The sequence below is a fragment of the Melanostigma gelatinosum genome (genome assembly GCF_949748355.1).
Source record: "Melanostigma gelatinosum genome assembly, chromosome: 14".
Lineage (NCBI taxonomy): Eukaryota > Metazoa > Chordata > Actinopteri > Perciformes > Zoarcidae > Melanostigma > Melanostigma gelatinosum.
This window is the reverse complement of record NC_136647.1, coordinates 13,963,437-13,975,572: the sequence shown is the minus strand read 5'-3', so window position 1 is coordinate 13,975,572 and position 12,136 is coordinate 13,963,437. Positions and strand designations below refer to the sequence as shown.

At 41.7% G+C, this 12,136-nt stretch overlaps 1 protein-coding gene across 1 annotated transcript; it reads right to left on the bottom strand.

Annotated features, from left to right (window-relative positions):
• Positions 1-8,526, bottom strand: slc25a35 (solute carrier family 25 member 35). Its single transcript, XM_079283104.1, has 5 exons — positions 8,056-8,526; positions 3,661-3,726; positions 3,428-3,580; positions 2,197-2,331; positions 1-1,253 (listed from the first exon to the last, which is right to left on the bottom strand). Exons 1-5 carry the CDS (start codon positions 8,479-8,481, stop codon positions 1,083-1,085), a joined length of 951 nt encoding a protein of 316 aa, XP_079139230.1. The 5' UTR covers positions 8,482-8,526; the 3' UTR covers positions 1-1,082.
• Between the last annotated feature and the right edge of the window lie 3,610 nt (positions 8,527-12,136).

Below are 12,136 nucleotides of genomic sequence, written 5' to 3'. Positions count from 1 at the left end.
TTGGCTGACCATAACAGGACGTTCATTCTGTAACACATTCATGAAACACAGCCAAGCTGCTGCGTGTAACATTCATAAGTCCTCAGAAACTTTGCATTGGAGCAATCGGCAAATGAATTGAGCAATTTCCAAACAAAAGTATCAAAACTATATTTAGCATTTTGCTGGTATTTGACATTATCATCAGTCCCTCCCCAACCTGTCTTTATTTGAGACTTTTTACTTCCTTTTATTAATTTATATAAACTAACAACTAACTAATCCATTTGTAGTCATTGTAGATCACTTAACAGGCTTCCATTCACACTCATTACTTGAACAAAAATGGTGTTATCATAATGGAATGTGGCTACGTATCCATGTTAAGAATCGGGTGTAATTGTTCATGTTAAGTAAATGAAATGTGATTGAGGGGGTCCTTCTAGACAATACATATTCACACAGTCTGCTTTCTCATCTGGTTTTGATTTTAAGGACTTTGATTGGTATTTTTATGAAACACCACAAATTGTGTATGGCTTGATGTGAACTAAACTAACGACCTTAGTTCGGAGGTTCGGCACAAGTTTGTTTGACAGAAATTAACATTGTTAAACAGACACGTGTGCAGATTACAGGTAAGCTAACCTCCAGCAACATAAAATAAATGTATTGGTAATAAAATCGTAATATATTTGACAATTTTCAACATACCTGTGTAATGTCAATATGTAACTAATCTCCTAAAAGGGCTCAATGACGCGGTGAAACCGTGCTCGGTTAGTGAGCGTAATCTATTCTTTGTTTGGGTTTCATCGTGTTTTTTCTATCGCACTCGTCTAATTATTCATTTAGAAAAGCATAAGCGAAGTGCACATGAGGCTTTGACATTTTCACCTTCTTCCTGACACTTTTGAATGTACTCGTGTGTTTTCTTTTTGGAGTGTAAAATGTGACCGTTGCTCTTTCTCATCAAGAAAGACGGCCATCTCTTGGTTTTCCTGTCACCTCATAATGGTATCCTCATTAAATGAGGACTCATTTAGACTCATTTAGAGTCCCATGCACTCAAGAGCTTAATGAGTTACCCATTTTTCCGGGTGTTATCTGAACTGCTGGGACAGTTTGCGCAGTTCATCCCAGAAGAACAAAGACAGAATGGTGTGTGGGCCGAGCCGGAAATAAGAGGCTCCCAAGCCTTTGTAGAGTCCCATCAAGCCTTCTTTCCTCAGCGTCTTAGAAAAGCAGTCAGCGAATCCTTTATAAAGCTGGCCCTAAAAGATGAGAAAATGAAAGTCAGTCTGGATTTGATTCTCTGAATTTTAAAGCCGGATGTGATGAGTGTTTGAGCTTTGTTATCACTTCTTACGAGCTATAATCCTGAAGGGTAACCCACTGGTTTAACAGTGTCAGACTCACCATAGACTGTTTAAAATATAGATATATATTTCTATTTGAATTCTTCCTTCACATTAACCACAACGCAATTTGACGGATCATAATTTGGTCAGAGTTTCCGGCTGTGCTGTTAAGTGGTTAAGACTTTTTGTGGCACACACACCATTAGGCGTATCTGTATTTGACCAACAATGTGTTGGATTGTACAGTCCAATAAGTTACTGAGGCTATTTTATTGGGATCAGCTCTCTCTACGTCAGGCGGTTTGTTACATTGAACCATCCGAGGAGCCGTCATTGGAAACGGTTTGGAAAAGAAGAGCAGGCACTTTAGAAATACACTTGATAGGCGATTGGATGAACCATCTGTCAATCAAACTCCTACTGAAGCCGGTCGGGAGAAGAGGGAAAACATCTTTTCCATGGAGAAAAGCCTTCAGTGCTGGTTTTGGCTCTTCTTTCAAGGAATAAATAGTCTCCAAATCTGATATAACTGATTCTACTGCAGCATCTACATTAAGCTCTTAGGGAACACGCCTCTCTGTGTCGTCTCGCACACGCCTAAGCCTCGCCCGTTGCTCCCAGTAGCTCCTCACAGGACGCCGATTGGTCCGTGCTCTGGCTAACCGGACACACTCGAAGCCTGACGAGATGGATTTGTGTGTGATAAGAGACATTGTGAGAATGGAGCTGCCATGCAAGGTAAACGCTGAATTTCTATTGCAGGAAAAAAAGTGTCAACATTCGTGTTAAACAAAGGAGGTTGATGACCAAAGACCTAAAGAAGTGTAACTTTTAATACATCAGTCTCTCTCCTCACCTTGCCCAAGTGATCCACGGGCTGGTTGTAGAGCCGTGTGCTCACTACATCAAAAGGTGTCATCGCCATCACCACCACCACACTGCTGATCATGCCGGCAGTTAGGGGCACCAACCAGCTGTCCTTTTGGAACACCTTGGGAAGAAGAAAATAAGATGAGAATAAGGATAAGGATAGAAGACCATAAGGATATGAGAGGCTCTAGTCGCAGTATGCTAGTAGTGAGAAAAGACAGGATGTAGCACACTGCGCACCAGTGCAGTGATTCTAGACCAGTATCATCATCAAGATCTTATTTTACTTGGTCATGATCTCTTATATGCAATAAAACAGAAGGATGATTATTATGTTATGTTACACACACACACTCGCCAGTAGTTCCAGTCAAAGCTGTTTTGTTTGTGCAAACCTGATGTACAAAAGTATACAAAAAAAAATACTTTATTACGCAAAGAAGAGGACATTTGTGTGACGCTTTTATAAAGATGGTAATACATCAATGAACAACAATAAACATACAACAAAGCAGCACATAATCTTCAGCTCTTTGAAGGCCTTTTACTTGCACTGTCACTCACCCACCAGCCAATTGAAACAGCTAAAGTAGTACATGACAACTTTGAACCAGAATGTCAGGATTCTTTTCTGAACTTTTTTGCAGACCTGTCAATTGAATGCAGTTCATTGATATGTGTTTATAGTTCTGGCTTTAAGTATGAAAGATCTTCTTTTTTTTATATACTAGAACCGGGTCAGCAGTAATTTGCAACCATTAAACCGGTGCACTAGTTGTGTAAGCGCCACGTTTTCAGACAGGGGGCCAATGAAAGGTGTCAAATTTCTATTCCAGAAGAGTGCAATGCTTTGTCAGCGCCACAATGACTGGTTTTATAATCTGTACACAGCAACTGACTACAAATGACCTCTTCTCAAGCTTGCAATAAATGATTATTTTCATGATCAACAGATAAAACGAGCAAATGCCGTCCAGAAACATGTTCTTACTGTGTTAAGTTCCTGTCCCTCGGCTAATCACAGCAGCTCTCTGCGAGTTATGCAAGACCGCCAAAACAGACGTGTTCATTATCGAGCAGTGCGGTCATAAGGTGTGGTGGAAGAGTGGGGAGACGGCATTCCTCCAGTCAGCCTGTTTCCACTCATCACCACTGAATTTAGATGACTTTCATGAAACCTCGGCGAGTCCTCCTAGGGAGCAGTGAAATATTCTGACCTGCAGGTCAACCACCAGCTCCTTGGAGGAGGAGAAGGTGGAGAGTTGTGCAGCTGACCCCACGCTGACCCTTGGCACAGCAGCACTTGAGCCCCTCCACAGTCCCAGAATGCCATGCTGCTTGTAGATGGCTGACAGAGCGAGGATCATCCCCTGGCAAAGGAGGAGGAAAACACAGAACTGTTTATGCCAGCCACTCATGTTTGATACCATCTCAGGGGTTATTCTGTTACCTGGTGCTTGTGCTGATGTCCAACTGCAATGGAGGAGGTAGACTGACTCTGCAGATGAGTCTTAACCTGTCAATCAATGGAGACGATTTGTGTTTACTTTTCCTCCAAAAGTTACAAGTGACACACCTTGAAATGTAACGGCCGATAAACCTTAAAGCAGGGGTCTCAAACTCAGTTTCACTCCGGGCCACATCAGCATCATGGTCGCCCACAAAGGGCCGGTTGTAAATGTAACGACTCGTAACATATTGGTAAATAACTCTCTGCATTTGATTATTGTTTATTCAAGTGTAACAATATTGTACATGCAGTTATATAAATGTAAAAATATATTTAAGCACATTTCTGTTATTATAACTTAAATCCTTTTAATTGAGGGTTCAGAAACCCACATTACTCTATCAAAGATCAAACTAGAAAATATCAAAGACAAGTTATTACAATAACTTTGTTCAAAGCTTAAAATCCTTTCAAGGGTGCGTTTGCACAATCCCACATGAAGTATTTCATGTGTTGTTAAAGCCACGTTTAAAGTAGTCTTCAATGTACTCACAATACATTTACATGTCAAGTGTACAGTAACCAAAGAGCTGCTTATATGACTGTGTGTTTAACCCTCCTGTTACCTTCAAATTTACTAACATCTTTTACTGTTGGGGTCAATTTGACCCCAGCAATTTCAACCTCCAGAAAATGATCAGAATTCAAATTTTTCTCCAAGTTTATGAATTAGGAACTTTTTGCTTGTTTGTTGACTACCTAAATAGCGCATTAAATAAAAAATAAAAAGACACCCACCCCCTTAAACATCCGGGAATACATGTTAAGTGACTATGGAGAAATATGCAGATCAGAATAAAATCTCACTGATCGACATATCATTTAAAAGAGATAATTTGTTGGTGTTTTAATGGCTTTATATTATCTCTAAGTACATATTTTTGTTATCTGTAAAGTTTGGAATGAAAAACTATTTCTGTTATTAAGACTAGTAACATTCGTTATGTTCGGGGTCAATTTGACCCCAGGAAAAACAAAACCAATTTCCAAAATTTTGAAGGATTTTATTTTTTTTTAAAGAACATCATCATCATCAGAACATCAGTAAAGAACACATAACACTTCTGTACATACAAAAAAACTATAAAAAAAAAAGACGTGTGCATCAGGGATTGTTCTATGCTACTAATGCGAATATGTATGTGCGAGATAGTAAAAAACAAAGTTACATGGTCACTAAAATTAGTTTGACAGAATACGAACTGACAGAATATGAACAGTATGTGATTTTTCCTTCAGGCCACCAGAAGGTACATTCCAGCCTGTTGTTTGCACTACTGTACACATGATGTGCAGAGAGTGCATGCATGTTCCTTGCAGATGCATTTCACACAGGTGTTGCTGGTCTTGGAGTCATTTCTGTTGGGACAAACCTGGCACCTGCCACGTTTCTTGCCTCCAGTTTGAACCACTAGAGGAGTTGGGGTGTATGTCTCTGTTTGGATGTCCTTCACAACGTTTGCAGCAGCTGTTGATGCTCTCGGAAGGCACCGTCTTCTCTCAATATGAGGTTTTACCAAACGCGTAACCCAGTTGCTCCAGGAAAATCCTCCTTTGACTCAGTTTTCCGCTGTTCCAGTCCTTGTTCATTTCCCTCCATATTACAAAGGCATTGTAGGCGCTCACATCAATGATGTTGAAGAAAATTACAAGGGGCCAACGGGCAGTCATGCGTCGGCAGCTGTATGTGGCTGTGACCTTGTCCAGGTTATCAGCACCTCCCTTTGTCTCGTTGTAGTCCAAGACCATTTGTGGTTTTTTGTCTTCTCTGGTGCTCAGGACAGCAGCTTTGTGCATGGTGCTCATCAGCAGGACATGTTTCCCTTTCTTGGGGCAGTCTGAGACGTTACCTTCCTGTTCTTCATCAAAAGCAGCTCAGTGGGAAGCTCCGGCTTGTTTTTTCTCACTGTCCCCAACATGGTAATCTTCCTTTTGAAGGGCGTACGATGTGAAAAAATGATCACATGTAATGTTGTGACCATTCAGTCCTTCAGCCATGTCAAGTACCACCCTCATGCCCTGATTTTTTTCAGGTGCTTCTCCAGGGGATTTACCAGTGTACACCTGCATATTCCAAGCATAGCTAGACTGTGCATCACATGCTGCCCATATTTTGATTCCATATTTGGCCGGTTTGCTCGGAATGTATTGTCTGAAGGGACAGCGTCCACGAAATGCAACCAGACATTCATCCACAGTCACGTAGGGGCCTGGATTATAAAGAAAGGGTAATCGTTGAACCCACTTGTCCCATACATCCCGTATTGCTGCAAGTTTGTCACGCTCTCGTTGGCCCTGCCTTGCTTCTCTGTCATCAAAGCGTATGACACGTGAGAAAACATGGAAGGTGTTTCGAGACATGGTGGCTGGAAATATTGCCCTTCCAGTGTCAGCAGCCCAAAGGCTTGCTGTTGCTTTACCTTTTGACTTGTACACTCCTGCCAAAATGAGCAACCCAATGTAGGCTTGCAAGTCGGTCACATCTGTAAATAAAAATATATTCATTCAATGTTAAATAATATGAGCTATACTTGTAAGCTTATATTGCGGAGTTGTGAGGTCACTGCAAGTAGGTCAAAAAACTGCAAGCAGGGCATTCCGTCGCCTGTTCGCACGATAGAAACAGATACAGTGGCCCTGAAAGAAACACTTGCTTAAACCACCAGATTAGGGCAGAAACTGCCATCTTAGAGTAGGAGAAGAGTTCTCTTTATCTATTCACACAGAGACTTCGAAATAGCTTAGAACTGCACCCTTTTCCGGCACCTTAAGTGTTAACAATATGCAGACACACTGACGTTCCAGAGAAGGCGGTCCCGGAACTGAGCCAGTGTGGGTGAAGTTGCCCAGAGCTCCATCAGGTCATCTGATTGCTAAAAAAACAGATCCACCTCCTACTTTGTATTCAACCAATAGGCTTCCATCAGAAGAACCTTTAACACCGCATGCGCACTCTGTCTAAGGGCCTTTTAGCTTTTCATTCGCTCCTACAGAGTGAACTTTTCTAGGTCCGTGCACGTTTAACTGCTGGACATAATACTTCTGTTACAAATAAACCTTATTGCTTGAATTGAGCTAAACGCCTCGACCTAAGTCTGTTCACCTGAGTTTTCTCCTCAACATGAGTTTTATTCATAACACATCCCAGTCTTTCCAACTCTTCCCATACACACGCCTGCCCTCTAAATTTGTCATCTCAAGTATATCCTTTTCAATTGATGGTGTTATGAAGAGCTCAAATGCTGATTTTATGTCATTGACATGGCTGACAGCGTATCTGGTGGACCTGGAACCATTTTGATGACATTAGAAGCACTAAGTCTACCCTGTTGTTCAAGTGGGGAGACGGACCACAATAACTTTACATTTTTGGAAGGTAGAGTGTTTGCTGGTGGTTGAGAGACAACAGGAGGGTCAACAATGAGTCTCATTCTCATCAGAGGAGGATGCCTCATAATCAGGGTCCTTCTCAACATCATCCTCTGTCTCAGAGACATTCTCCTCCTCTATGTTACTTTCATGGTCAAAGAGCTGTGACAACACCTCACTGATAGAATATCTTTCTTTAGAAGACATTTTCAGTTGCGAGAGAGAGCAGAAAGAGAGACCACCCAAAGCACCAAGCTTTTATAGCACTCACAGGCTCTCACAGTAGCACCAGCTCCACCCAACACCAAACCCAAATTGGTTCAAATGTGTTACTTTGTGGATTGTTTGATAATATACCACAGGTGCAAGTACTTGTGCTTGCACCTGCGTATTTTGTGTCTGACCTGTGGATGACCTTATATGTTTTACACAGCTAAAACAGCCTGGGGTCAAATTGACCCCAAAGAACACCGATGCGTACAGCATGTGTACAGGACATTGAAAACATATCATCATGTTAATTTTATGTTTACCCAGTTGTCCCGGTTAAATTAGGAAAAGTCATTGAATATGAAGCAAAAAAAATGATGTCAATTATTTATTTAGAGACGTTAAACATTGAATGGGGTCAAATTGACCCCAAAAGTAACAGGAGGGTTAAGTATCTCATAATTTTGACTTTCTATTTCATAATTTTGACTTTCAATCTCAGAATTATGACTTTCTATCATAGTGATGACTTTCTATCTCATAATTTCGACTATGGGGATATATTTATTATCAAGTCTAACTTTTAAAAAAAGTTTATTTTTATTTTTTTACTTTTTTTTTGTTTTTTGCTGGCGGATTTGCGGCCTACATAAAATGACGTTGCGGCCCGCGGGCCGGGAGTTTGAGACCCTGCCTTAAAGGAACAGTACAAAGAAAGTCAAGCCTACTCCGGCTACAGTGAACCCAGCTACTGACCAGGTATACGGGACTTCCAATCACGGCTCCCACCACTCCAGCCACAGCCCCCGCTACCGTGGTTTTGGCCGCGCTGACCCTCCCGTTAGTGTGGATGTATCCGGAAGACTCAATGACGGCGTACGAGCCGAGCCTGATTCCATTCATAAAAAACTGATAGACGAGCCCGGGCATCAGTCCTTTCTGCAAACCGGCCATACCGTCCACTTTGCCGATCGTGTAAAACGCGTGGAAGACGTTGCGGTAGTAGACTTGGTACGAGCCGCGGCTCTTGAGCTCTCCCTGGAGCTGCATGCGCGTTTTGACGACTTCCAGCGGGTTGGTGAACAGACAGGCTCCGCACGCCGCCGCTCCGCTCAGCACGAAGTTAATCGCGACTGTCCGGCGGAGATCAGAGACCCGGCTACCTGTCCGACCGTCCGTCATGGCAGAGGAGCTGTACACGATGTACACACACTTATTACGCGACTCGGTGAGAGGGATCAGCGCGCAGACATTGGAGCACTTCAAGAGCTCCTCGTAAACTCGTAATTCCGATATAAATTTGCATAAATATGTGTTACTACAGACTTAAGAGTCAGTTCATTTATTTTCATGTGTATTCATTTTAATGTGTAATTGTATTCTATGTCCAAAAATGTTCCTATTTTCCTATTCTTTTGTTTTGATTAATGTTTAATGTTTGTCTTATGATTTACGGACTGAAATAGCCGACATTTCGTTTATTTATCGGCCTTTGCAGAAACAAACTAATCTAATTCAAGTCATGTTTTGATATTTTTGCTGAAATAACACGATACAGAAAAATCCACTGCAAGAGCCTAAAGTGTGATATGCTAAGTGAATTCGGATAAAATATTTTGTTTTATAAAAAATACATTCCCATGAATAATGCATGTCAGATAAAAGTAACATAAAGTGTATAGTTATAATCATGTACACGGTGTACTGTAAGAATAATGGAGATATTAGTATTGGATGTACACTGGACCGGTTCCCTAAACGTCTCATTTTAGAGACCGGTACCCCAGCGGATGTACGTAGGTGTGACGCTCGTCTTCTCAGCCAATGACAAGCCCCACAGTGCGCTGGGTGGCTGACTGGATAAGCAGGTTAGGTATGCTCCAAATAATGGGCGTTCAAATTGCCAGATGTCTTTCCTTTTCTTTATTTAAGAAAACATAGACACAGAAAGAGTCTGTACACACAACTGTCCACATCAGTGGTACATATTCAAAGTAAAACAATTGATATGTATACAGTTATATTAGTTTCCCAAAATGTTTCTCAGCAGACACTTACAGCAGAAAAGCAGAAGTTGGACTGACTAATTACACGAATCGTCTTTCTCCGTTTCCCAACTATATCATGTAAGCCAATTAGAATTTAAAAGAGTTTGAGATCAACAAATGGTCCCTAAACTATAGGCCGTAAAAATGCAGACACAGGAGAATAACCGATGAGGCGACATTCCTGCTGAGAAAGTCCAAAAGTCACAACATTATCTGTGTCCCACTGAGCTGGGACTCATTGATCAGACCTTTAATTTGTGTCTGCTTTTTAGTGGTCAAAGAAACCAATGGCTCCTTATCCACCCACTCGTGTATTGTGTCATTTTATATTACAATAAGGTGTTGTTTATGAAGTCAACATCACACCTCAGGCTGTGAATTGATGATGATACTTTTCATGTAACACCAGCATTCTGAGGGAAAAGATTATTACTGATGCCTAATCTCAGAAGAAGATGCACGGTTGTGGCCAGCACTGTCGCCCCACAGCAAGAGGGGCCTATGGGTTCGATTCCTGGGCTGGATGGCCCTTTTCTTTGTGGAGCGTGGGTTTTCTCCGGGTTCTCCGGCCTCCTCTCACAGTCCAAAGACATGCAGTTTAGGTTCATCGATGACTCTAAATTGTTAGTAGGTGTGAATGTGGGCGTGAATGGTTGTCTTATGTGTAAACCCTGCGACAATCTGGTGACCTTTCCAGGGTTGCCCAATGTCAGCTGGCATCGGCTCCCACAAATCACACTATGTTTGAGTAAAATGATCCACAAGACCTTTCCACTAGAGGGGGCTGCTTGTACATCTGTACAGTGCTGAATATGCTTTCCATCAATCTAACTCGGTCTACACCACCACCATGTACACTATAGTAGTCATCTCTGGTTGCAAAATGATAACGGTTATATTTCTGAGGTGTGTGGGTGACATGAAGCTATGGATAAAGAGTCAATGTAAAGAATCCCACTGCTCCTGGAATACAGTAAATGCAACATTCATGCTTGTTTTTCTTCAATTCAATTCTGTGGAGGAAACATACAGTCGATGTTTTATTTTAGTGCATTTCGGAATAAATCTGTTTTTATAGATTTACTGCGGAATTTCATTTTTTTGTAAAACTAAAACCATGATGGATGAAATTGTTCAGGACAATAACTTTCACAACCTGTCCGCCTGTTTGATTATATTCAGACATGTGCAGACACATCTATGTGGTCATAGGATGCACAATATATTATGATACTGTGTAGTATGAAATCCTTAAGCATTATTGCCACACTGTGTTCACTCCCCGCACTGTGCAATGTGCAAAAAAGATTTTTTTAAATAACAAGTGAATGAACCCACAACGTTATCATGTGATTCACGTTACCTGCATGAGAAACATCTCGTCTGCTGATTTGTACACCAAGAAACAGGTGTACTAACTCACAAAGCTGTCTGTCTGCCTCTATAGATGGTCCTCATGCTGTGAGCTCAGTGAGTCACGTTGCACCATATTGGCGCCACAGCTCCTCACCGTCCTGGTTTCATTCTGTCGAACTATTGTATCATTTTAAACTGGAACAGCAGGGTGACCTCCAGCAACTAATTCAGGGAGGAAGAGAGATAAGAAAGGGGACGGGAGAGAGAGAGAATGAGCAAGAAGCGAAACAGAAATAGCATAGTTGTCCTTGGGAGAAGACTCAATGGTATAAATATCTTTTAGTAGGTCACACTGACCAAACTATAACCCCACATGGTGGCTGTTGACTGCAGCTACCAAACGTTCTTCTTTGTTGGTGACATACAGCTTCGGTTGTCTTTGGAATGTGGGGAAGAAACATGACATAGCAGAGCATAAGGATGATGTTTTGTAATGACATGCATATTTCACATGTAAAGATTGAAATGAGTCCATAGTTTGAGGAATCAGTGCATCTTTAAGTCACACAACAGTAAGAAGTCATTGCAATGGTGGATTTTTACTGCTGAATTCTGATTTCTCAATTCAACCGGTCCCCTCCTTACATCGTTGTGCTTGAGAAGCCTTTTGTCACTGTTTTTATGGATTCCTTGATGTACTGCGGTTGATTTATAAAATGAATTCACGATCGATTTTCTACGTGAGCCTGTGCTGAACAAATAGGCAGCTAGAAGTGACAACAAAGATAATCTCTTACATTTCAAGTTTTATCAACAGATAAAGTATATCACTGACAATTTCAACTAACTTTTCACTGAGACCGATTAGAAGTGAAGCTTGTCTGCATTTGCAAAGAAAGACTTCCATGCCCGGCCAAATTGAAAAGAGGACTTGCTATCAGAGCATTGTCAGAGGTGTTGGTGATAAGGAGAAGAAACCAACAGGGGTCAAATAAAAGGCAAATAAAACATTTAAGATGAACTATACTTTTTAAAACAGGGTTCAGCTCTAAAGTAATCCAGCCTGTGGATATCTGTGGAGTACAGTAAACTTTAACAATGGGGCTGCAACTGTATAAGCTGTAGGAGGAACAGCAGTGTTGATCGTGAATCGTGCTTCTTCTCAGACACTTTATTTAAGGTCAGCACAGAGACCCGGATTGGAGTCATGTGATTCAGATTTAAGGGCTGGGAATATCGGTCACATTGTGCTGGGGGTGGGGGGAATAATAGAGATCATGTCCACCCGGCTGTGAAGATACAGTCACACCAACTTTACCAAACCCAAGCCCCTCCAGCTCCACCCTGGTCACTGCACACACTGATGATGACCCCACCCACACAGGGCCCGTCTATAGTGAGCAGACAGAGAGGGGGTTTAGCTCAAACTGCTG